We start from the raw sequence: 25,513 nt of genomic DNA on the forward strand, positions 1-25,513 counted from the left end.
TGCCACAAATGCAACCAGGCTTTAAAAACTCTGAGGCATGTTACAGTTCCTTTGTTACCATGACGACAGAAGATTCGAAAAGTTCTCTTGGAACGAATGAAAAATTCAGGTCAGACTTTTTTTTTTTTTTTTACTTTTTTTAATTCAGTTATGAAAAGGTAGACACAGTCTTAACATGGTGGCTAAGTTTAAGCAACTGGCCCCAGTTCTTAAGGTACTTTTTGTAAAACAAGTAAACAAAAACAAAAGTAAATACATGTAAACACTGTTTTTTGTACATATTTACATGTCTTTACATATAGTCCCCAGTAATGTGTGTGTATATATATATATATATATACACACATACATACACACATATATAATATATATTCAGTATTTTGCATAATTATATATATATATAATTATGCAAAATACTGAATATATATTATATATGTGTGTATGTATGTGTATATATATATATATATATATATATATATATATATATATAAATGCTTATCTTTTATAAAAATGCTTATCTTTTTTTCAATGAACAATCAAAACAGCAATTTCTTTCACTTTTTTATTTTGGAATGAATCACTACAATCACATATCTTAACACATATATCAATGTATGTATGGATAAATTATTTAATGTGATTAAGCATAATTGACTACATATACTCGTGATAGCAAATAGTCATATCTGATGTTCAAACTAAGTTCTTAACATATTTCATATACTAGTTGCAGAAAAATCCTTTTTTGTTGAGAGAAGGGCTGAAATGAAGAAACTGATTTGGTAACTGAAAATGCTCGGCTTGTTTTGGGAACCAACAATTGTTTTTCTTTCGCAACTAAACATTTGAGACCACAACTTCAGGAGGTTAATTTCCTCGGGGTCATGGAGGACCTCAGGGGAAGCTCTCCTTCAACCCAGCTGTTTGGATTGGCCAACATTCTTTTCCATATTTGAATTTCCTCATCCAGCGAATCCATCCAATCAACTTTCTTGCCATAGCTCTGTCCTGCAAGTGAAAAGAGACACTGATAAAGGGATAGTTCACCCAAAAATTGAAATTCTGTCATTAATTACTCACCCTCATGTCGTTCCAAACCTGAAAGACCTTTGTTCATTTTTGGAACACTAATTAAGATATTATTGATGAATTCCGAGAGCTCTCTGACCCTCCCATAGACAGCAAGGATCCTAACACGATCAAGGTCCAGAAACGTAGAAATGCATAAAAAATATCTTAATTTGTGTTCTGAAGATGAACGAAGGTTTTAACATGTTTGGTAATTAATGACAGAATTTTTGGGTGAACTATCCCTTTAATGGGATGGCTTCAAGAAACCTGCCATCAGCTTTTAGATCAGGACTAACACAAAAATCAGGTTAAATATAGATTAGGTGCAAAATACAGCTGCAATGAAGAAAAGGTTTTGTTACTTGTTCCAAGACTGAGGCGCAGACCTCCCAGAAACTGATTGGCGAGTGTGTTGTGATCCCAAACAGTTAATTCGCAGCAGGCCTCACTGACTTCCCCAGTTTTGAACCCATCATACACCATGGCATGGTTATATACAGGGTCCTGAGTCTTTTTTATAATGCGAGTCTTCTGGCGGCTTTTCTTTCTGGTATCTGGTAAAATGTAGCTAAGAAACAAAAAATAATAATTAGTGAATCTCACCTGTAAAGAATATGTCCAGGTTATAATTCACTCCAAAATCAAACAAAAGAAATTAGAAATTTTATTTTAAATTATATTTTTACAGTTAAACATAAAACAAAAAACAATAGGGCTGTCAAATCAATTGTGTTTGCATGATGTGTGTGTACTTTGTATATTTATATGTATATATAAAGACACACACATACATAATACATTTAAAAAATATTTACGTGTGTGTGTGTGTGTATATATATATATATATATATATATATATATATATATAATATATATACATACAGTGGTGTGTTGGCCCCCTTCCTGATTTTTTTTTTTTTTTTTGCATGTTTGTCACACTTTAATGTTTTAGATCAAACTAATTTAAATATTAATCAAAGATAACTCAAGTAAACACAACATGCAGTTTTTGAATGAAGTTTTTTATTATGAAGGGAAAACAAAATCCAAACCCACATGGCCCTGTGTGAAAAAGTGCTTGCCCCCTAAACCTAATAACTGGTTGGGCCACCCTTAGCAGCAACAACTGCCATCAAGCGTTTGCGATAACTTGCAATGAGTCTGTTACAGCGCTGTGGAGGAATTTTGGCCCACTCATCTTGGCAGAACTGTTGTAATTCAGCCACATTGGAGGGTTTTCGAGCATGAACCGCCTTTTTAAGGTCATGCCACAGAATCTCAATAGGATTCAGGTCAGGACTTTGACTAGGCCACTCCAAAGTCTTCATTTTGTTTTTCTTCAGCCATTCAGAGGTGGAGTTGCTGGTGTGTTTTGGATCATTGTCCTGCTGCAGAACCCAAGTTCGCTTCAGCTTGAGGTCACGAACAGATGGCCGGACATTGTCCTTCAGGATTTTTTGGTAGACAGCTGAATTCATGGTTCCATTTATCACAGCAAGTCTTCCAGGTCCTGAAGCAGCTAAACAGCCCCAGACCATCACACTACCACCACCATATTTTACTGTTGGTATGATGTTCTTTTTCTGAAATGCTGTGTTACTTTTACGCCAGATGTAATGGGACACACACCTTCCAAAAAGTTCATCTTTTGTCTCGTCAGTCCACAGAGCATTTTCCCAAAAGTCTTGGGGATCATCAAGATGTTTTCTGGCAAAACTGAGACGAGCCTTTGTTCTTTTTGCTCAGTAGCGGTTTTCGTCTTGGAACTCTGCCATGCAGGCCATTTTTGCCCAGTCTCTTTCTTATGGTGGAGTCATGAACACTGACCTAAACGCTTTTTCACACAGGGCCATGTGGGTTTGGATTTTGTTTGGATAAAAAAAAAAAAAACTTAATTTAAAAACTGCATGTTGTGTTTACGTGTTATCTTTGATTAATATTTAAATTTGTTTGATCTGAAACATTAAAGTGTGACAAACATGCAATAAAATAAAAAATCTATATATATATATATGTGTGTACGTCTAAACAAATTAGAATATCGTGAAAAAGTTAATTTTTTCTTGTAACTTATTTCAAAAAGTGAAACTTTCATATTTTAGATTCATTACATGTAAAGTAAAACATTTCAAAAGTTTTTTTGTTTTAATTTTGATGATTAGAGCTTACAGCTCATGAAAGTCAAAAATCAGTATCTCAAAATATTAGAATATTTACATTTGAGTTTCAATTAATGACCATCCCTACAGTATAAATTCTGGGTATCTCTTGTTCTTTGAAACCACAATAATGGAGAAGACTGCTGACTTGGCAATGATCCAGAAGACGAACATTGACGCCCCCCACAAAGAGGGTAAGTCACAGAGGGTCATTACTGAAAGGTGTGGCTGTTTACAGAGTGCTGTATCAAAGCTTATTAAATGCAAAGTTGACTGGAAGGAAGAATTTGGGTAGGAAATGTGCACAAGCAACAGGGCTGACCGCAAGCTTGAGAATACTGTCAAGCAAAGCCGATTCAAACACTTGGGAGAGCTTCACAAGCAGTGGACTGAAGCTGGAGTCAGTGCATCAAGAGTCTCCACGCTCAGACATCTTCAGGAAAAGGGCTACCAAGCCACTTCTGAACCAGAGACAACGTCAGAAGCGTCTTACCTGGGCTGTGGAGAAAAGGAACTGGACTGTTGCTCAGTGGTCCAAAGTCCTCTTTTCAGATAAAAGTAAATTTTGCATTTCATTTGGAAATGAAGGTCCCAGAGTCTGAGGAAGAGTGAAGAGGCACAGAATCCATGTTGCTTGAAGTACAGTGTGAAGTTTCCACAGTCAGTGATGATTTGGGCTGCCATGTCATCTGCTGGTGTTGGTCCACTGTGTTTTCTGAAGTCCACAGTCAACGCAGCCATCTACCAGGAAATCTTAGAGCACTTCATGCTTCCTTCTGCTGACAAGCTTTATGGAGATGCTGATTTCGTTTTCCAGCAGGACTTGGCATCTGCCCACACTGCCAAAGGTACCAAAAGCTGGTTCAATGACCATGGTGTTACTGTGCTTGATTGGTCAGCAAACTCGCCTGACCTGAACCCCATAGAGAATCTATGGGGTATTGTCAAGAGGAAGATGAGAGACACCAGACCCAACATTAGTAATTCATGCAAAATGAGGCCCAACCACGTATTGAGTGCATAAAAATTTACATACTTTTCAGAAGCCTGACATTTCGGTTTAAAATATCTGTAATATATGTAATATTCAAATTTTTTGAGACACTGAATTTTGGGTTTTCATTAACTGTAAGCCATAATCAAAATTTCAAGAAATAAAGGCTTGAAATATTTCACTGTGTAATGAATCTATATAATATATGGGTTTCACTTTCTGAAATGAGTGACACAAAATATTGACCCTTTTCACGATATTCTAATTTTTTTTTAAATGTACTTGTGTGTGTGCATATATGACTTGTAACGTAAATATTACATATATTTCCTAAATGTATACATGTAAGTGTGTGTATTTATATAAACATACATACACAGTATACACGCAAATAAATATGAATATTTGCGTAGACATACAGACTGACCCAGCAACGTAAGTGTAATGTCCACCAAAAACCTCTCCGGACATCTTAGCACAAACCATGATAAATTCGTAAGTAACACTGTTTGTCTTGCTTCAGTTTAACCGAACATAAGACTGATGTCATCCATTGTACAAACAAATGATCCCAAACCTCTCAGCTAAGGAGTTAATTGTAAGCATCCAGACTGCGATACGCGTTTACCGCCATCTCTTGTGTACATGCACGCAGCATCAATCAGAGCCGCTTTGAGCCGTCCGGAAGACTATTTTAATGTTCTTTGTAAGTTTGCACCTCAGTCATATTTAAAGGGTAATTCTATTTTATAAAAAATTTTAAATACCTAACTTGCGTTTTCGCTAGACTTAAAAAGTATGTGCTGTAGGCTTTGATAGATCTGAGATTTAAAAATGGCACAACCGGAAATGCTTCAAGGTCAGACATGCGCAGTAGCGTTCCAACGCCTTTGTTATTGTTTACGTCATTGAAATGGTCTATACAGTATATATATATATATATATATATATATATATATATATATATATATATATATATATATGATTTGTAACGTAAATATACATTACATATATTTCCTAAATATATACATGTAAGTGTGTGTATTTATATAATCATGTATACACACATATATTATGTAAACTCAAAGTTTTATTTTGAATGCGATTAATCGCGATTAATGGATTTGACAGCCACGTAAAAAAAAATACATTTATTTTTTATAATGTAATCTCAAAATAAGTTTTACTTAAAACAACTGCGGGCATTACAATAATGGCAGTTTTTCCTTTTAATTTTAATTGGACAATATAATTTCCTTTTTTTAAAACGTTTGATTCTGGAGTGAAATAAGAAAAAAAAAACACTGTATTAAAACTTTTGGTCTGACCATGTGTAAAATAAGTTACGGTGAAGTTAGTTCCGTGTTTACTTTTGTCTTCTAAACCAAACAAAATGAATGAAATGGGTCATCTGGGCTATTTCCTTTCTTCTCATGTCATTTCAAACATGACAATGAGGAAGCGTGAGAGAGGGAGAGAGAGTTAGAGATGGAACAATGGCTTTAGCTGTTTTGAAAGTCATGTCTCTAACAGATGACAGGCACACCCTCACCACTTAACAAAAGAATCGACTCCCTGAGGCTTCAGGCGACGTAATTCTTTTGCCTCCCGCAGCCACACATGAATCTCCCCAGTGCTGTTCTTCGACCCACCTGAAATCAAATGACATGTTTTAGAGCAAATACAAGCATTTCTAAACTTAGGTTTACAAAATGATATGAAATACACAGACGCAACATCAATATTTGAAATGTTACCGGACTCTGGTGGAACATATTTCAGTGAAATTGACAACAATCCATTAGACTCTAGTGATTCTTGATTTTTGGAGGTCTATAATCAAAAGAAAATATAATATACTGTTATAATAGAGAACTAGAGAACTGAGATATCACTTTATATGAAAGAACCTACTGGCTCTGTTCCAAAACACAAAATCATTTAAAAGTATTTTTTTAATCTAATCACACAATCATTTTAGGCAGTGTACCTTTGCCTGTAGGTTGTACCATGTGAGGGCCTCATGTCCCCAGTCCCAGGTCTTAAAACTGATCTCAACCTGCCCCAGGAACACATTTCTGCCTCTGGAGTCATTGTGCCACACGGACAGATTCAGAGTCTTATCCAGCAGCTCTTCACGCTTCACTTTGTACTGATTAGAGATTTACAGTACAGATAAGATGCAAGGTTATATTAAATACAAATATGATATTGTATTTTAGCATCACAGAGAAAAACATACTCTCAGAGATTCAACGTAAACTGGATTCACGGTCTGTTTCTTAATGGACGTTTTCCTTTTGCTGCGACGTGACTTGTCTGGATAGAGGTAGGTCTTCACATAACTTCAGATGGATAGATAGATAGATAGATAGATACACAGACAGATAGATACACAGACAGTCAGATACACAGACAGTCAGATACACAGACAGTCAGATACATAGATAGATAGATAGATAGATAGATAGATAGATAGATAGATAGATAGATAGATAGATAGATAGATAGATAGATAGATAGATAGATAGATAGATAGAAATGTTGGGATGTTTTTTTTTAATTTGAATAAAATGAAAACTTAAATACTTTCAAATCACATGAGCCAATATTTTATTCACAATAGAACATAGATATCATAACAAATGTTTAAATGGATAATTGTTTCACTTTTATCCACTAAATGAGCTCATTTCAAATTTGATTCCTGCTACAGGTCTAAAAAAGTTGGCATGAAATTTTGAAAAGATTCAGCTGGGAGAACATCTAGCAACTAATTAAGTTAACTGACATTAGGTCTGTAACATGATTAGTTATAAAAGGGTATTTAAGTTCCTGTCTGTTCAGTTTAGAGAGGCAAAGTCTCTCAGAAGTAAGCTTTCCAATCTGTGAAAGAGTGCGTAAAACAACGTTACGTGTCCTCCGGGCTAAAGAGAAGGAGACCTTCCAGTGTGTTATCAGCATTGTTCAAAAGCCAGCATCTCTGATGGTATGGGGGTGCATAAGTGCATATGGTATGGGCAGCTTGCATGTTTTGGAAGGCACTATGAACTCTGAAAGGTATATAAAAGTTTTAGAGCAACATATGCTCCCCCTCCAGACGATGTCTATTTCAGAGAAGGCCTTGTGTATTTCAGCAGGACAATGCAAAACCACATACTGCAGCTATTACAACAGCATGGCTTCGTAGTAGAAGAGTCTGGGACCTATAAAGAACATTTGGCGCATCATTAAACTAAAAATACGTCAAAGATGACCACAAATTCTTCAGCAGCTGGAAACATATATCAGGCAAGAATGAGACCAAATTCCAACACCAAAACTCCAGAAACTCATAGCCTTGATGCCCAGACATCTTAAAACCTTTTTGAAAAGAAGAGGAGATGCTACATCATGGTAAACATGCCCCCATCCCAACTATTTTGAGACCAGTAGCAGGCATCAAATTTGAAATGAGCATATTTTGTGCATAATTTTTTTTTTCTCAGTTTAAACATTTGTTATGTTATCTATGTTATATTGTGAATAAAATATTGGCTCATGTGATTTGAACTTCTTTTAGTTTTCATTTTATTCAAATTTAAAAAACATCACAACTTTTCCAGAATTTGGGTTGTAGATAGATAGATAGACGGACGGATAAATAGATTCTTTTTAGGTTGAGAACTCACGGGTCAGTGCGTTGTTTACGTGGATTAGCTATGGCCAGATCCTGGCACTGTTCAATCATGATAATGAGCTCTCCAACAGGGCTGTACATCACTGCAAACTCCACAGAGCCCTGCACTTCAATATTCCCAAAATCCCCTGCATCGCTGTACACACTCAGCAAACTACCGGTGCGCTTATGGGGGCAAAAGGAACAAGATAAATTTCTGGAATACCGTCTTTTTTAATTGTGCACTTTTATTGCCTTGTACTTGGATAGGAAAGTGAATGATGACAGGAAAGGGTGGGAGACAGAGAGGGGAATATGGGATTGGGAAATGACGCAGTCTGTACTTGAACCTGCGCCCCACTGGAGCACAACGGCCTTTATGTGTCTAAACACGTGCTAGACAGCAAAACATAACATTCAATGACGTTATGTAATACAGATATTTTATGCCTCTTAAGGGCTATTTAAATACATTTTTAGATGTTTAGATTTTTTTTGGATGTTTACTATCCAGATGCATCTGTTGATTTACTTTAACTGCTATGGCTTTATGGTGCCTCCCAAACAGCTCAACTTTGGCTCAACCATAAATTTAGGCCAGAATTACTTATAATAAACTGTTTATCAGCTAACTGACAAGTTCAGACAAGCAATGGCAAACTGGCCTTTAAACATCTTTAAAAAATAAAAAGGTCCAGCTCACATCAGCAAGAGACAATGCACTAGCCGAATAGCCTTTTCTGCTAGAGAGATCCGACCCATAGCTGGACAGTGAAGTATCATCATCATCTGAATCAACTCCTTCATCCTGCAACACAGAAGACAATATCAACAAAAACACCAAAGCAAAACATAAGGTTATTTTTGACAGTCAAGCAACTTACTCTGATCGGAACTGCACACTGCAGTGGATGATAAAAGGAATGATCAAATGATTTTCAAGTGCTGCAAAAGTATAAATTATATTTCCAGGATGAACAGTAGCTCACCTCCCAAGCATCTGCAGTGTAGGAAGGAGTTTTAGATGTGGATCCCTTAAGTAAAGCCTCCAGATCTGACACCCCGTGTTTTTGTCCTAAAGAAATCAAAGAATAAAGCTCAAATAAGATAAAAATCCATGTATAGAGAAATCTAACAAGTTAAACCTGAGTTTAAGTGAACAGATGCACAACACAGGGAGTGTCTCTCTCAAATATCAAGCCTTGAGGGCACTTCAGAAATCAGATACGCCATTTCACACTTCAAGCTAACAAGGTGAATCAGCCTCTAATATTAGATCTCATAATCGTTTACCTTTCATTTCTGTTGGATCTGGAGATTCAGATGGCATAATGACTATTGTAGGAACCGTATCATCTCTAGTTTCCTGCTTTGGCTCCTGAATGGTGATCTTCTGCAGGATGGGTGGTCTTGCCTTTTGAGCTCTTGCCAGAACATTTAGTAGGATATCTGAGTCTGTCCTCTGCTTGGTTTCAGCATTGTCCTCATCATCTTTCATCTTTGAAGAACCTTCACCCAGTCCAGCAACATCTTCGCTTGTAGGTTTAGCAGGTTGAATTGGTTCAACAACAGTTTTGTCGAGATGTTTAGTGTTAACTTGCACTCCAGCATTTCCATTGTGCACTAATTTCCCATCATCTGTCATCGAAAGATAGTCTTGGCTTAATTCTGCTAAAACTTGACTCTTATTGTTAGTGTCTTTTGGTAAGTTCTGATCATTTGATGACTTTATCTTTATTTTTTCTTTGTCTTCGTGGGCATCAAGATATCTTTGCACAGTTTTGTGACTGACACTTGGTTTTGAGGGTGGTGATGACATTTTGGAATCTTCTACTACACTTATATCAGCTGTTTTATTCTGAAACAGCTCATTTTTATTAGGTGTTTTCTTTTCCATTTCCACTGGTCGGTCATTGCCAGAATCACTAGAAGCATCTTTGCCCTGCAGAGTGTAAGAGGGAAATTCATGAGAATCAATTTCAATCCCCCATTTTAATAACTGACTTTGGGATGCTTTTTCAGCAGAAGAATGCTTACTGATTTGTTCCTCACCAGCTATACACTCAAGTACTTGATCTGTATTTGTCTCAGCAAGTAAACCAGCGCTTACATTTTTCCCTTCACCTCCCTTCCTGTCTGAACTTGCCTCATCATTAAGAATATCTCGAGAGATCATCTTTCTCTTATCATGCTCATTAGCAGAGTCTGAGGGACCCACTCTCTAAATGTACATTCAGCGGAACACTGCTGATCTCTGCATGTACTATCTTGGAAAGCATTAGTAGACTCGTTAACCTTCTCTGAAGCTTCGTGATCTGAGTGTCTAGTCAATTCTGGCCCATCACTGGTGAAAACTAAGGAAGTCTGTGGTTGATTCTGTAACTCAGTTGATGAACATCTTTCTAAGAAAACATCTTTAGGTTCAGCTTGAGATACAATTTGAAATGATAATTGATCCATGAAATTTAAAGATGGAGGCTCTGTATTTGAACTTGTTGTGTCCTGCTTCTTTAAGGCATCTGTATTCTCAACATGCAATTTTACCTCTTTTTGATTAGGCCCAACACTATTGCATTCATCATGCACAGGTTTCACTGCGTTCGGTTCGAGGGAGATCTTCACCCAGTTCTCTTCAAATGATTGGTCTTTCCGTAGTGCTGGAGGGAGTGAAACCTTTCGCCTCAGCTCTGGATTTGTTGGATGACATCACCAAATTGAACTCAAACAATACGGTTTTTGTTGTTTTGTTTTTTTCAAATATAAACTACGATTCAAAAGTTTTTTTTTAAAATCACGATGCAGTTATTTTATAAAACAACAATCCTGGAAAAAGACCAGTGTCCACAAAAATATTAAATATTAATATGAAATGTTTCTTTAACACCAAATGAGCATATCAGAATGATTTCAATGGATCATGTGACACAGAAGCCTGGAGTAATGATGCTGAAAATTCAGCTTTGCATCACGGGACAAAAAATAAATGTGTGTGTATATATATATATATATATATATTCAAATAAAAAACAGTTATTTTAAACTGTAATAATATTTCACAATATTAATGTTTTTACTGTATTTTGTTGTCAAATTAATTCAGACTTCATGATCATACTTAAAAGCATTTAAAAATCTTACCAACCCCAGATTTGAACAGTAGTGTAATTCTCTACAAAACATTCATGATTGCTCAATGGCTAATTTATATAAAAAAATGTAATCCATGTTATTCATGTGATTAAAACTCACCATTATCCATAAAGTCCTCATCAGTATATTGATGATAAGTCTGTAAATAAATAAAGAGAAAATTAAATTAAATTAAATAATAAAAAAATAAATCAAATAAAAATTGTTATTCTTTTTAATTTTAATTTTTTATTCACACAAAAATATATATATATATGTATAAAATGAGACAAACCTCTTTACTAAGGGCTGGATGAATTAATCTAGGGTCAGCTGATGGTCTACAGTGGACAGAAAAAAATATAGACATTCATTGTCTGTCCTGGATTATACTAAAAATGTACATACTGAAAATCAATCTAAAATTAATTTGGTTGGCATGTCAGTGCTGTAAAATAAAGGTCATTACTTTGAAAGTGTGTTGTGATCCTCCTTTCCATGCTCTTTGTTCTCGTCTAGTGTATCATTCAGGAACGGGTTGGGTTTATGAACTGGGTTAAAAAAGAAATGGCAAATATAGCCAGTTCTGACATATTCAAAACTGCTTGATTCAAACCTAGATGCAAAGTAGCTGTAGTGGACACCAGGACACATTTTGGGAGACACAAGAAATTAATAGAGAAAGATGTATGAAAATAACTCCCATTATTCCACTTATTTGTTCATTCTATGTCGCCCCAAAAACACATTAATATGTAAATTAGATACAGTTTATAGATACATTGTTTACACTGTAAAAAAAAAAAAAGTTGAGCCAACTTAAAATTTGAATGCAACCAGCTTCAGCTGATTTTTGAGTTCTCTCAACTTATTTTTGTAGGAGATTCTCAACTTTTTGTTGTATAAACTTAAAATAACAAATTGAGAACTGAATCTGCTGAAGCTGGTTGCCTCATAATCTTAAAATTAATTTTTTTTCTTATGCTCTAACAATGTAATGACATGACAAAATACTATTTCCCCTGAATATAAAAGTTTGAAATGACCAGACAGGTGTGGCGTATGTACTTAAAGATAACATCATGAGCTCAATAAGGAAAGCATGAACTCCTGCATACCTGCTGTTTTCTTCCATCTCACGGAGGACCGCACCACTGCTGTGACATCCGTCTGCTCTCCGTATCGCTTGACCTTGAGCTCTTCAAACCACTCACCTGTCAAAGTCCTCAGCTGCGTAAGGTCAGGGACTGACTGCCTCAGTTTCCTGATGTTATAAAAGCAGGATTCACCCAAAATGAAAATTGTGTCATAAAATACCTTTTTAGTTGAACAGAAGAAAGAAACTCATATAGGTTTGAAACAACCTGAGGTGGAGTAAATGAAATGTTATGTAAGCAGAGACCGACTGTAGTAAATGCAGAACACATGTTATTTTCACTAAATATGGGTCAACAGATGCTCACACTTGGTTTATCATAACAACAAGCTGAAGTATGGCAGCAACATATTTACAATTTTAATGTGCCACCATGCCAACTGACACCACTGCTGACAGTTTTGGATCAAATTTAGCAATTTTAACTGTAATATTTTTCAGTAACTTCCTAAAAACTTTCATGGAGAAAAACAGGAAAATATCAGTATAAATATATAAAGTATAAATATCAGTGCTTGGGTTTCTGTGGTAAACATGCACACTTGTATAACACAGCTCCACATAAACTGTCCTGCAGACTGCAGTGAAGGTCAAACAAGCATTTCCTACCTGACTCGTCCACTCTCCAGTCGTTTTAAATCTTCATCTCTCAGAAGCACTTGACGGATGGCAGCCTCTTCCTCAGCAGACAGAAAGCTCAAGTCAATCAATTCCAGTGCACTTTTTGATTGTTTCATCCTGGTCAATAAAAACAAACGCTTTCCAGCAGCCGAGAACTTTTCCCCAAGGTACGCTGCCAATAAACCTCCGCGTTTACCTCAAATCAGAAATTAGTCAACCCACGTTCAATCCTTATGAATTCGCGAGGGTAACCATAACTCCCTCTGAGATGTTCAACGATGCTTTCGCGTGATTGCTGCAACTTTTAATGCGCGTGTCACAATCATTCACATTCACACAGTGTAAAAAAAAAACACGACGCGACGTCATCTGTCAACATTCAGTTTGAGAATAGAGTTAATGTTTAACCCATGTCCTTCAGGAGTAACCTAATTTCCTAAACCACAACAAATAGAGGTGAAAAATAATGTTGTAATAATGATAATTATATAAAAAAGACATAAAACCTACAAATTATCATTAAGAATATTAATTGACATTTGCTCATGACGTCCATTAGGAATCAAAAATGAAAATACTTTTCTGTTTATTTTTCCTCATCCAGACATAAAACTATTTACACCTAATTCATGTTCCAACATGCTTTTTTGCTGTAAAATTGTGTGAAAATTACCAAATAAGAGGAAGTAGAAGGGTTGAAGACCATCAACGTCGAGAAGGAAGATGACAAGATTATATCATCTTTCTTTTGATGATAATATTTGTGGTTTCCTGTTAATTGGCTTTGTGAGTTTTCACACAGGAGATTAGAGATATATTAATGCATGCTTCGCAATTTTGGAGGCCATTTTATAAAGAAAACCAAGATTTCAGAGCTCAAAATGTATATCTCTAGGAGGTGTGCATTAGCAGTTGACTTTGGTGTGTTGCTGAAAGCACAATGTTGACCCACACCACACCTTTTAGAGAAATATTTTACAATGTCTTGTAATCATTTCCTGAGTATCAAACAGGTAATAAGAGCCCAGCAGCTGAAAAATCAAATTTTTGCTTGTTGAAATGGGCTGGAAATGAAATTTTATATATATATGCATATATATATATATATATACTGAATTTATAAATGTGTATGTATATATATTTATGTAGCCTATGTATGTATGTGTGTGTGGTTGTACATATACATATATATATATATATATATAGTTGTTGTTTTTTTGGTGTTTGGCTTAGTGTTATGTTAAAATCATTATTATACTGCTGAATGACTAAATAATCATAAATAATAATAATATATAGAATGGTGTTTGAGTGTGAACTGCGCTATAAGAAAACAATATCCACAGAAAACCCGAAAATATATTATTTGTTGTTTATTATTTTTTATATAATTGTTTATTTAATATTTATTATTTTTTAAATCGTTTTTTCTTTAAAAAATAAAGTACCACTATTTTTTTAAGGAAGTTTGGTCCATAATATATCCCATTGTTTAATAAATTGCATCATAGAAAATTGATAAGCTTGAGGTTTGAGTCGCCTTTAAAATGAAAAAAATGGGTTCGTGTACTTTAGAAAAATACACCTTGTGTAGATAAATAGTTATTTTTTTATGATAAAATACTTTTTTTTATCATGAAACCAACAATTTCTTTAAAATAAACACCTGCATGAGGGAGAAATTTGCTGACATATTTTTAAACATGCTTTTTAAAAGACATGATAGTTTTGAGAAAAATGCATCCATCTTCCACTTAAAAATTGTGTAAAAAATTAAATAAAGTTACCTGAGATGGACCAATACAGATTTTGAATAGTTAAATATGTGTATTGCTAGATTCAGTCTTTAAAAAAGATGGCAAATGTCACCCATTCCAACACCAGTAGATGGCAGTAATTATTCAACAAAAGCGCATAAGGACTGTGTGTGACTTGAGTTTTCGTTGATAAATCAAATCTATGTCTGCTGATCATACATTAATAATTAATATAATAATTTAATTATATAATGTGTATAGATGCATACACACACATATGAGTCTTAGATAATTGTTGTGCAAATGTTTTCAGTATTTTAATCAAATAAAATATATTAAGACCAAAATAAAGAGAATATACTCCATATACACTGTAACATAATATAATATAAAATAATAATATAGTCAGATAAATTGAAATAAAACGACAAAAACAAACAATTATAAATATCAAAATATATGTTATATATATATACATATATAATATTAATTTTACACATATGAGTCTCAGTTCATTAATGTAGTCAAGATAATAGTCAAAACAATTACGTAGCCTAGTTAAAAACAAAAATTAGTTATAGTAATCAGATAAATTTATATAAAAATGTTAATAAAAGAATATAGTCTATACACATACCAGAATATTATATCAGGATATATTATATATTAATATAAAATACCCCTGTAAATATTGCCTGTACACAACTATAGGTTACAATACAGAATATAATAATATACTAATATAAAATATATTTTATTATATTTTTGCCTGTAGAACAACGCATCACTCCTGACATGAGCAAACTACACTTGTTGGTGTGTCTTAGGTCGCGTTATTCTTGGTTCTGGCGATAATTCATAGGCCATCACGTATCTGCAGCAGAAAAGCAGTGTGTGAGGAAACAGTACTGCTCTGACGTCATTTACAACTCTCTCTCCTCGCGCCGCATCCACCACAGAGCGTGAATGTGACGATGCTAGAATGTTACATTGTAGCGTTCAGTTAGTTCATTGTCACTCGGTTCCCGCCATTGATGACTGCCTGATGTAGACCAATAACAACCACATCTGCCACGTAGCGCTAATATCAGACGCTAAGAATATTGATTGTGTGGAGAGTCAGGTGAACAGTCGCAGCTCGACACGCATATAGAAGCAACATGATGGGTTTACATGAATTCATATGGATGACAGGTATACTGATGGCGCAGGATCATCCTTAACCTGCTTGCGAGGGATTTGGGATCGTGACAGTACGTGAAGATGGCGACGGGGACGGGCTGGCAGTCGCCGTACAGCGCTGCTCCGGGCATCAATCCCCCCGCTGCTGCTGCTGCTGCTTCTGGATCAGGCACCAGTCCATCCTCCACATCCAGCCATTTACTCTACGAATCTGCGCTGACCATGGAATACACTCAAGATCTGCACCTGAAGATGAGTAAAAAAATAGCACAACTCACTAAGGTAGGTAATATCACATTGCATGTATTTTGATAACAGTATCTCAACTTTAATATGAAAACACTGTAAAGCAGGATTCTGCGTGATGTTTAATCCTTATCCCCCACAGAGATGATGCCCTACATATTGCAATTTTTGCTCCGCAGTGGGGTTTTTTGTTTGTTTGTTTTTTCTGCAAAAATCTGTTTATAATCCCAGACAAGGTTTGCAAAATGCATTTAATCTGTGATTAATTTTTGCAAAAATAATTCAGCAAGGCATCTTACATAATTAGACTTTAATGCAGAAATAATCAGTCTAGTTTATTAACCTCCAGATTTATCAAAAGTGCATATGCCTTATCAGTTTTTACCTCTGATTTCATTTAGTTGTGTAATTTATGCCCAACGCCAGAGCAATCTTTGCTTTGGATTCAAGATTGCGTGTTCACTGTTTTTATGTTTAGCGTCCCAGACCTAGATGTGTGAAAACAATAACAATATTTAACCTCTTAATTTCCCTTTCAGATGTTTTAATGTTATTTCGATGTAAACAAAATCCAACAGACAGAATTTTTTAAAGATTTTACCAAAAAGTAGGCATGCATTTCACAGAAATGTGACTGATATTCATTCCAGTAGTGTTTATGCCTGGGGTCTGTTTAAACACAACAAAAACATATTGTGTGTGTGTGTGTGTGTGCATATATATATACAGTATATATATATATAATAAACTATACTTTGTAGACTACACCAGGATTGTTATAATTATTATACTACAGTATTGTAGAAAGCCATAAAAAATTCACAAACAAAATAGCCTACATTTTAACTGAAATAAATGAAAATGTATAAAATATGTTATATTAAAAAATGTTAAAAACACAACAAAATTACTAAAATTGAACTAAAATTAAAATGAGAACAGAAAATGTAAAAATACAAATTTGTTCAAAATATTAATAAAATTACAATAGTATTTCCGTTGTACTAAACTAACACTAATCAGAAGATGTGAAAATTGCATTTATTTATGAGACCCCAAATGAAGTAATGCAAAGTTCTTTGGACCATGTTATGAAGTTGAATTTGTGTTTGTATGTTCTCATAAGATTATCTTACATCATTGCTATTAAGTCATTGCTATTGCTATTAAGTCAAGCTATTAAAGTGCCCCTTTCTCAGACTCCAGCCAAACAATTTATTTCAATTCACATCTAATCCATTTCTTCAATATGGTAAGTTATGGTAAGAAAATCCGGTTTTATGGGTTTGAAACTGGCATGGACCGTATTAATACATCAATTAGACTAGGTAGAGCTCCTGTGCATAACTACAGTTGTGCAGAATAGGACGTCCTTACAGTATGTTAATAACATGGATGCGACAGAAAGGGATCAATTAAAGATGAAAAGGAGAACAACAGTGAAGGCGGCTTGCTTTGATGTGCAATTCTTAAGCACAACGAAAGAGAGTCATGATTATGAAATGCTTGGCTGGAAAAACTCTTGGCTCCAAAAGGACATTTTAATATTAAATCAAGAGTTTGGTCCAGATCAGAAAGAGTTTTATAGAAATACAAGGAATTTGATTTGGTTTACAGGAGCTTTGAGTGCTCTAAATATATATTACGTTATGTATGCAAGAAGATGCATAAAAATTTCTAGTCTAAAAATACACATTTAAATATTTGTACAAGGATGTGCAAAGTGGATATAGCGTATTGAAACAGCATAACAATGAATGTATGCTTGCATAATGTACATCTTTATTGCCTAATAATGCTTAAGAAAATATTGCACTATATTGAAACGGCCAGTAAAAAGAAACTGTTTTGGTTTCCAGTGCTCTGTGATGCCTGCCAGAGGTGAAAAGAGGTTGTGTCCTTGGACTGATAGATCCATAATGATTTTTCCTCCCTTTTATGTTGCTTTTTCCTATCATTGCAGTTTTCTTATATGTCTGATTTGGTGGCTGAACCAAACCAGACAGTTATAGATATGTGTAAGATGGACACATTACCAAGAGTATTTCTTGGCTTTAAGCAAGAGACACTATGGGCAAAACCATTGTTTTTGTCATGCATTGAGATTTTATGTTATTTTGCTTCTATAACTTGACTTTTTTTCAGGCTAGTGGAAAGAAAACATCCAAAATAAACATTTAAGTGTTTATTTTATGATATTTTATTTGTTTGCATCCGTGGAGTTCAAATACAATGGTTACACTTTAGAATAGGGAACACAATTACTATTAACCAAAAGTTTTCCCTCAATAAACTGCTAATTTGCTGCTTATTAATAGTTAGTGAGGTTGCTGTTAGGTTTAGGTAGAATTAAGGGATCTAAAATACGGTCATGCAGAATAAGGCATTAAAATTCTTGCTCTGTTCATGCACTGAGCCAGAAATCTCCACTTCAGCAGCATTTACATACAACAAATTTTTCAATTTTATTCCTGTCTACATTCTGAAGGTGTTTACTGAGGGGTTTGTTTATCATTCATCTGATATATAATTAACCTTTTATGCCTAAAAATGTATTTTTTATGGCTGCTGACTTATATTTTCTGGTTTATAGAGAGTTAAAAAGAGATCCCCTGTGTATTTAACACTATGTCAACAAAATAAAACAAGAATTTTGAACCTGGCTTTATCCAGTATTCAGATTTCTGTTCTGGAAATGTATGCAAATCAGTGTATATTGAATTAGACAATGCCTTATTTGCATATTTAAACATTACATTTCCAAAAACTTGTAATACAAAACAATTTAGTTAATTATTTGTGATTAATCAACTGCGGAAAGTATCATTTACTTGCCCTCGTGTACTTCCAAACCTGTATGTCCGCTCTGGAACACAATAGAAGATATTTTAATGAATGCTTCAATTGTTTTATATACAATGGAAGTCAATGGGGTCAACTTTCATTGTATGGACAAATAAAACACTGAGAAATTAAGGTCTGGTCTCCATACCATACCTTGCTGCCATGTGTTGCCTTGTGATTGGAATTGGATCTGCCAATACTTAATATAATGAACTTTAAAGTTTTAAAATGACTCATAAGTGGATTATTCCATGTGAAATAACCTCAAAAATCTTACTACAGCTGCTGTTTTCAGTAAACATGAAGACCGATCGCATAATCACATATATTAGTGTGCTGACAGCTGAGTTAATCACAGATTTTTAGAGTGAATGAAATGAAAGACAAACAGGCTGTCTAGAAATGATGCAACATTTCCAATTTTCTGCCGCTGTATAAAAATTGATTCTTCATCATCCATGTTTCTCACAGGTCATTTATGCCCTCAACACGAAAAACGACGAACATGAAGATGCCATCCAGTCTCTGAAGGAGGCCCACGATGAGGAGGTTCAGCACATCCTGACAGAGGCTCGGGAGAAGATCTTTCACTATAAGAGCAAGATCGGGGACGAGGCCGACCTGAAACGGCGCCTGCAGTCCCTGGAGGAATCTGTGGAGCTGCACGAACACATGAAGCGCCAAGCACTGGCCGAGTTTGAGATGTACCGGCAGCGCGTGGAGGACACACAGCTGTGCACGGAGGCCCAGCACACACAACGCGTGGTCTCCATGTCCCGTGAAGTGGAGGAGATGCGGCACGAGTTCGAAGAGAAGCTGCGCTCCTTCAGTCAAGTGCAAGCCCAGTTTGAACAGGAGAAACGGCGGGTGTTGGAGGAGCTCAAGTCGGTCCACCGTCAGGAAGTCCAGGAGCTACTGGAAAGCCAGCAGAACCAGAGTGCATCCTCCAGCCTGGAACAGGAGAAGCTGGCCGAGCTGCACCGTACGGAGCTGGAGTTGCTCATGGAGCGTGTGGAGGAGCTGACGCAGGACAAAATCCGGCTGGTGGAGGAATACGAGGCCAAGCTGAGGAAGGCTCAAGGGTTCTATGAACGTGAGCTGGAGGCCATGAGGCGAACACAGCAGCTCACCACAGAGAACTTGCTGGCCTGGAAGAGGACGGAGGTGGAACTGAGGAAGGAGTTTCAGGTCCAGGAGTCGGCGCTTCAGAGGGCCCTTTGTAAACTCCGTGCTGAACTCCACAGAGCTCAGGACGAGGCGCGAGAAAGCAGGGACAAGACCAACAGACTGCAGGCGTCTCTTAACAATGCAGAAGTCACAATTAAGGTAATGATTTTAACATTTTCAATAGATGGCGATTCATTGAAGGGTGTTGCTTCAACTCTAGACACTTTTATTAGGTTGACTATTAAAACTGTCAGAACTTTTTTATTTCTGTTATATTACAGTCATATTGAAAATGTCTACATAATTTAATTGTATTACTTTTAATATAGCTTTTATTGCAGATTTTATTGTTTTACCCTTTTCCCAGACAATCTCAATCTCAATTTCAATCTAAATATGGAAATCTATTATATGTATTACACATTTTTAATATCTATAATCTAAACAATAAGAAAAGTAAACCATTTCTATGTAAACTTCCATTCAAAAGTTTGTGGTCAGTAAGATTCTTCTATGGCTTTGAAAGAAGTCATATATTCACAAAGGCTTCATTATTTGATTTAAAATACAGTAAAAATGATAATATTGTGAAATATTTTTACAATTTAAAAAAACAGTTTTCTATTTTAAACTGCAATTTATTCCTATGATGGCAAAGCTGAAATTTCAGCAAATTATTAATCTTTTTTAACAAAAGTGCCCTTGTCTGCAAGAAGAAATGTCATGAGACAAAGTATGAAAATGTGACAGCTAAAAATAAAGATATTTTACATTTCCTAACTGTAATTTCACAAAAAGTGTGAAATTGTGTTTATTTGGAATACATAGAATTCTAGCCATTAGTGTTAGTAAGACAAAAGAGGCGGTTTATGTATTCCGATATGTTTAAAATGTGGTGTGATTTCCATTACAGAATGCTTTTGAACGCAGTACATAGCCTGGGATGTGTTGGAAATTAGGCAGTTGTGAAAATATTTGTGATAGTTCTCCTGTGATGCATGTATGTAAATTGTTCCTGGGCAAATTGCATCAGTGTATAAGTGTAAAGTGTGTTTAGAGTACATAGGGCCAGAATAAGCCAAAGTTGAATACCAAGAAACACAAAATGTCTTTGGTACTTACAATATGCAGAAAATAATGAAATGAAGTAAACATCATTGAGATGAGCTTGTAAGTTTATTTCTAAAAATAAAAATGCATCTCAAAATTTTTACTTTTTTTCCCCATTTAAAGGAGTTACACAAGCAGTTGGAAGAGGCCATACAGGATGGAGAGATTTGGGTGATGCAGCTGAAAGATACGGAATATGAGCTGGAGGGAAGCAGAGATCGAGTTCAGCAGCAGGCCAATGAAATACTTCACAAAGCCAGTGAGAATAATGTCATGACCAAATTACTTTTTTCTTCAGTATATGACTCTGAATCACTCAAGCTGCAGTGTGAGAGGTTTCTTAGAGATGTTACAGTTTTGTGATGGCTTGGCAGAGATGGATTTAACTGTTTTGCCTGAATTTACACTTGAATTCTACATAGTTTTGTGTTTGCGATTGACTCCTTCATGTTCACAAATAATATACCATATTTAATTTTTGAGGAAGTGTTAATCTAACAAAACACCCATGTATTTAATTAACAGGTCAGATAGGCTCTCTTCAAGCAACCCAAATGAGCCACGAGGCCACTATCAGGGATCTGGGCTCCGAGCAGAACCGCCTGAAGGAGAAGATCCTACAGCTGGAGGAGGAGAGAGAAAGACTTCAGAAACAGATTCAAACATTGGAAGAACAACAGCATCAGAAGATCCTCAACTTAGAGAAGGTAAATCATTTTTCACCTTTTCTTTTTTCTTAAAATAAAGGGAAGGGAGGCAGGACTAAAAAACAATTATTGATTTTGCAAGTGTTCCAGAAAGCCTTGCTACTGTTAAAAATTTGCAGTTAGTTAGTAATACTTTTATTACATAAATGCTGTTTTTTAGATTCTTCCTGAATCAAGAGAATCCTGAAAAAAATGATCCAACAAATTTTTCACAAAAATATAAAACAGCACATAAATGTTGCTGATAATAATAAGAAATGTTTCTTAAGCACCAAATCAGCATATTATAATTATTTCTGAAGGATCATGTGGCAATGAAGACTGGAGTAATGATGCTGAAAATTTAGCTTTGCCATCACTGGAAAAAACTAGTTTTTCATATAAAATATATTAAAATAGAAAGCATTATTGTAAATTGTAATAATATTTCACAGTATTACTGTATTTGTGATCAAATGTCCCAAAATGTCCTAACATACTTTATTGATCGCCAACACAGCATCAAGAGAAAAAGACATTACATAACAATAACAATACATTCAATCAATAATCACATCATTACAGAGTTCCATGCCATGATAGGCTACATTGATGAAACACCAAAGACATTCAGAGGGACACATTCCGTCCATTATTCATTTTATTGCATGATAAGTATGGGTTTTCTATTGACAGATTATTTTATTTTTACATTTAGACCCCCAATCTTGAATATTAGGTTACATCCTTGGGACTGGAACTATATACTCATAAATGCCAAATATGGTGTACACAAACTGTTGCTAAATAGCATTTTGAAATTGGTCACTGCCAATTGGAAACAATTTTCATGGTATTCGAAACAAGGTATCGAGATTTGACAAAGTGTAAATGAAGCTGTGCTGTTTTGGCAGTCGCTTTGTGAGGAAAAGCAGAACTATGAGATGGAGCTGGCGCGAATCAGGGCCAAATACGAGGAGGAAACGGCCTGTCTGAAAGAAAGCCAAGCAGAATTCTTAGAAGAACTCAAGGAGAAGCACCGAGTCCAGCAGGAAAGTGCTTGCAATGCCGCTGAGAGAGAGAAGAACCAGTTGCTCAGTGTAAGAACATATTTTTTATCATGAATTCAGTGCTTAAAGAAATAGTTCATCCAAAAATGGAAATATTATGAACATTTACTCACCTTCAGGCCATCCAAGATGTGAGTTTATTTCTTCATCAGAATGGAATATAGAGAAATTTTGCATTACATAACTTGCTCACAAACACGCAGCTTTTTGCTTCATAAGATGTTAACTGATGGTCTGAGTCGTGTGGGTTATTGTGATGTTTTTATCAGTTGTTTGGACTCTCATTCTGACGGCACCCATTCACTGATGTGGATCCATTGGTAAGCAAGTGATGCTAAATTTCTCCAAATTTGTTCTGGTGAAGAAACAAACTCATCTGTAGTTTGGATGGACTGAGGGTGAACAATTTAAATTTTTGGGTTAATATGAATATTTTTTCATATGAATTTAGATGTGTGATGAGCTTTAAGTTTTGGCTTTATTTGCATTTTCGCACTAGATATTTACTCCCGTGTGTTGTCTTTTGATTGTTGTTATTCTCTGTGTTCTATTTAATAAAAATAAACTGCAACGTCTTAATGCAAAGCAAATTAAAAATATAAATTTGTAGTCCTATTAAACAAAACTGGTGGATTATCACTGTTCCCAAATCATCTATTGAAACCCTGAGAGCTATGCCAAATGACATTTTCTGCTCCTCGTTGAGTGGTGTTGATTATGCAAACAGCCGTTTCTCATTGCAGTGATGACAATGTGACAGTGATATTATTCCCACTGTTTTTGTGGCACTCCATAAAAATAACTCTCAATCACGACAAATATTGAGTCTAATCATCTTGTCATCTCATGACAATCATGTCACTTTATTTTTTGAAAACCTCTCTGTGCTCAACAAAGCTCTTTTAGAGCTCCTGTGTAATTAAATTGAAAAATACTCCATCTGTCAGCAGCAGATTGTCCTACTGTCTGGTTTTACCTCTCATTTCTTTGGCCTGCTATGGCTTTCTCTTTATTTTTACTTTCCCAGGAGATGAGACAACAGTTTGATATCCGGTGTCTGTCATTGGAAGAGCAGAGAAACCACCTGCAACAGCAACTGGAGACCATGCGAGAGGAACTCACTACCAAGCTCAACATGGCCAACCAAGAGGTTTAAATGAACAACTATTTATTTTTGTTAAGATTAACTTTTCGGCTTCAAAACACGGTAGCTAGTTTTAGATTTTACATGTTTTGCCTAGCCCAAACTGGTTTAATCAGCTGCATTACAAGCTGGTGTTCCTCCTTTTGAAGAACAAAGCCGATAAATCATCTGAAACCAGAAATAAACCAATTGACATTTTTCAATAACCCTGATTTTATGTTTTTTTCCCCCCAGTAGCTGTGTTATTATATTTAACACTAATATTAATATTGCTTGTTTCCAATGTCAGCCTAATATGACAACTTGTTATTATCTTTCATATATCATTATTTATATATAGTATAAATGTTTTATATACAGTACACCATGTAACGTAATTGTAGTATTGTGAAATAATGCAATTTCCATCTTTAAAAATTGTGAGTTTATTATTTTATTCATTACATGAAGACATATACTGCATGGAAGGGAATCTAATAATCATAATAAGAAAGAGCTCCATTTTGTAATATGTGTATACTGTCATTGTGGCTTTTCTCAGGTGTCTCATTTGAAGGATCTTGTGAAGGAGAGTGAAAAAAATTTGGATACTGCTGAGAACCACATCTCCTGTCTTAAAGACAGCCAGGAAAAGATTCTCATGGAGCTGGATGCCACCAGGGCGAGAGTGAGAGAGACGAGCAACCTGCTCACAGATCTACAAGTAAAGTGCTCCTCTGTTTTTGCTTCATTTATTATAAATTCCATGCATTTTGAGTCAGTCTCTCACTCTGATAGAAAAATAGAAGCATTTAGAGATGTTGATATAAAATGTTCGAGTTCTTTCACGCTTTTAGAAGCGTGAAAACCACTGACGCATCTCATCGTTTAGAGGGAGAAGCAGGAATTCAGCGTGGCAATCACTGCAATAGGAGACGGATAATGGAGCGTGGCAGAGATGTTAAAAGAAAAATTAAGCCTCATTCAATTTTTAAGATACTGCTTTTGTTCTGCGCTAAAGCCTGCGAAGTGCAGGAAGAGCTTGCATGTCTAAAGATGACATTTGTGTAATCAGCTCTAACTGCTCTCTACTTGCTTCTCCCATGATGAGTCATTATCTGCTCACAGGAGGAGATAGAGACCCAGAAACAGCAACATGAAGCCAGGGTCATCTCTATCAAAACAGAGGAAAAACAGAAAATGGACAAAATCACAGAGGAGCTGGATCTCAAGTGGACCGATGCTCTGAGGTGCTGCACGAAACATATGAGTCATGCATTACTGTAGAGAAGACGAGGCTAAAAACAGAGTAAGATTTGTCAGTGCACAGTGCATTAAATTGAATAAACTGTGACTGTACACAGTGTTTGTTTTTTTTAGAGAGTGCACACGGCAAATCAAATCTAAAATAGGTGCAGTCTGTCCTGCATCAAAGCCTGTGACAAATCCTCTTACACAGGCATGCATTTGGATTAATATATGCTAATTACAAGAGTTTAAGGTTAACATCTAATCTGCCCAGTGGTACAGCAGCACACAG

At 35.5% G+C, this 25,513-nt stretch overlaps 3 protein-coding genes across 4 annotated transcripts in view; 2 read left to right on the plus strand and 1 right to left on the minus strand.

The window, feature by feature from the left end:
- LOC306886541 (serine/threonine/tyrosine-interacting protein-like) overlaps positions 1 to 25,513 on the plus strand; it is a 195,222-nt gene that overhangs the window by 122,141 nt on the left and 47,568 nt on the right. The window lies entirely within an intron of this gene.
- On the minus strand, positions 570 to 13,180 carry LOC306886511 (synaptotagmin-like protein 1). 2 transcript variants are annotated; one of them, XM_079443668.1, is made up of 17 exons: positions 12,777 to 13,180; positions 12,130 to 12,275; positions 11,481 to 11,562; positions 11,307 to 11,352; positions 11,132 to 11,171; positions 10,427 to 10,569; positions 9,176 to 9,824; positions 8,872 to 8,957; positions 8,767 to 8,784; positions 8,586 to 8,690; positions 7,896 to 8,068; positions 6,467 to 6,569; positions 6,215 to 6,376; positions 5,982 to 6,057; positions 5,777 to 5,876; positions 1,434 to 1,639; positions 570 to 1,008 (listed from the first exon to the last, which is right to left on the minus strand). In XM_079443668.1, the coding sequence occupies exons 1-17, from the start codon at positions 12,902 to 12,904 to the stop codon at positions 860 to 862; spliced, it is 2,412 nt and encodes an 803-aa protein (XP_079299794.1). In that variant the 5' UTR covers positions 12,905 to 13,180; the 3' UTR covers positions 570 to 859. The 2 variants fall into 2 exon arrangements, with proteins under 2 accessions (XP_079299794.1, XP_079299795.1); XM_079443669.1 differs by lacking the exon at positions 8,767 to 8,784 and having other exon boundaries at positions 12,777 to 13,131.
- The window catches only part of LOC306886509 (protein FAM184A-like), a 29,908-nt gene continuing 19,870 nt past the window's right edge, over positions 15,476 to 25,513 (plus strand). The window contains exons 1-8 of the mRNA XM_079443664.1: positions 15,476 to 16,009; positions 19,289 to 20,143; positions 21,218 to 21,353; positions 21,620 to 21,801; positions 22,695 to 22,880; positions 23,878 to 24,000; positions 24,536 to 24,697; positions 25,102 to 25,223. Of these exons, the coding sequence (XP_079299790.1) occupies positions 15,809 to 16,009; positions 19,289 to 20,143; positions 21,218 to 21,353; positions 21,620 to 21,801; positions 22,695 to 22,880; positions 23,878 to 24,000; positions 24,536 to 24,697; positions 25,102 to 25,223 (1,967 nt within the window). The 5' untranslated portion in view covers positions 15,476 to 15,808. The remainder of the gene's footprint in view (positions 16,010 to 19,288; positions 20,144 to 21,217; positions 21,354 to 21,619; positions 21,802 to 22,694; positions 22,881 to 23,877; positions 24,001 to 24,535; positions 24,698 to 25,101; positions 25,224 to 25,513) is intronic.

Source organism: Barbus barbus (genome assembly GCF_936440315.1).
Source record: "Barbus barbus genome assembly, chromosome: 20".
Taxonomy (NCBI): Eukaryota; Metazoa; Chordata; class Actinopteri; order Cypriniformes; family Cyprinidae; genus Barbus; species Barbus barbus.

Excerpts from the sequence above, each read along its gene's own strand:
- LOC306886511 (XM_079443668.1), bottom strand. The coding sequence starts at position 12,904 with ATGAAACAATCAAAAAGTGCACTGGAATTGATTGACTTGAGCTTTCTG. Across the intron at positions 6,377-6,466 it reads TTTACGTTGAATCTCTGAGA|TACAAAGTGAAGCGTGAAGA; the intron begins GTATGTTTTTCT and ends ATCTCTAATCAG. Across the intron at positions 6,058-6,214 it reads GGTACAACCTACAGGCAAAG|ACCTCCAAAAATCAAGAATC; the intron begins GTACACTGCCTA and ends TTTTGATTATAG.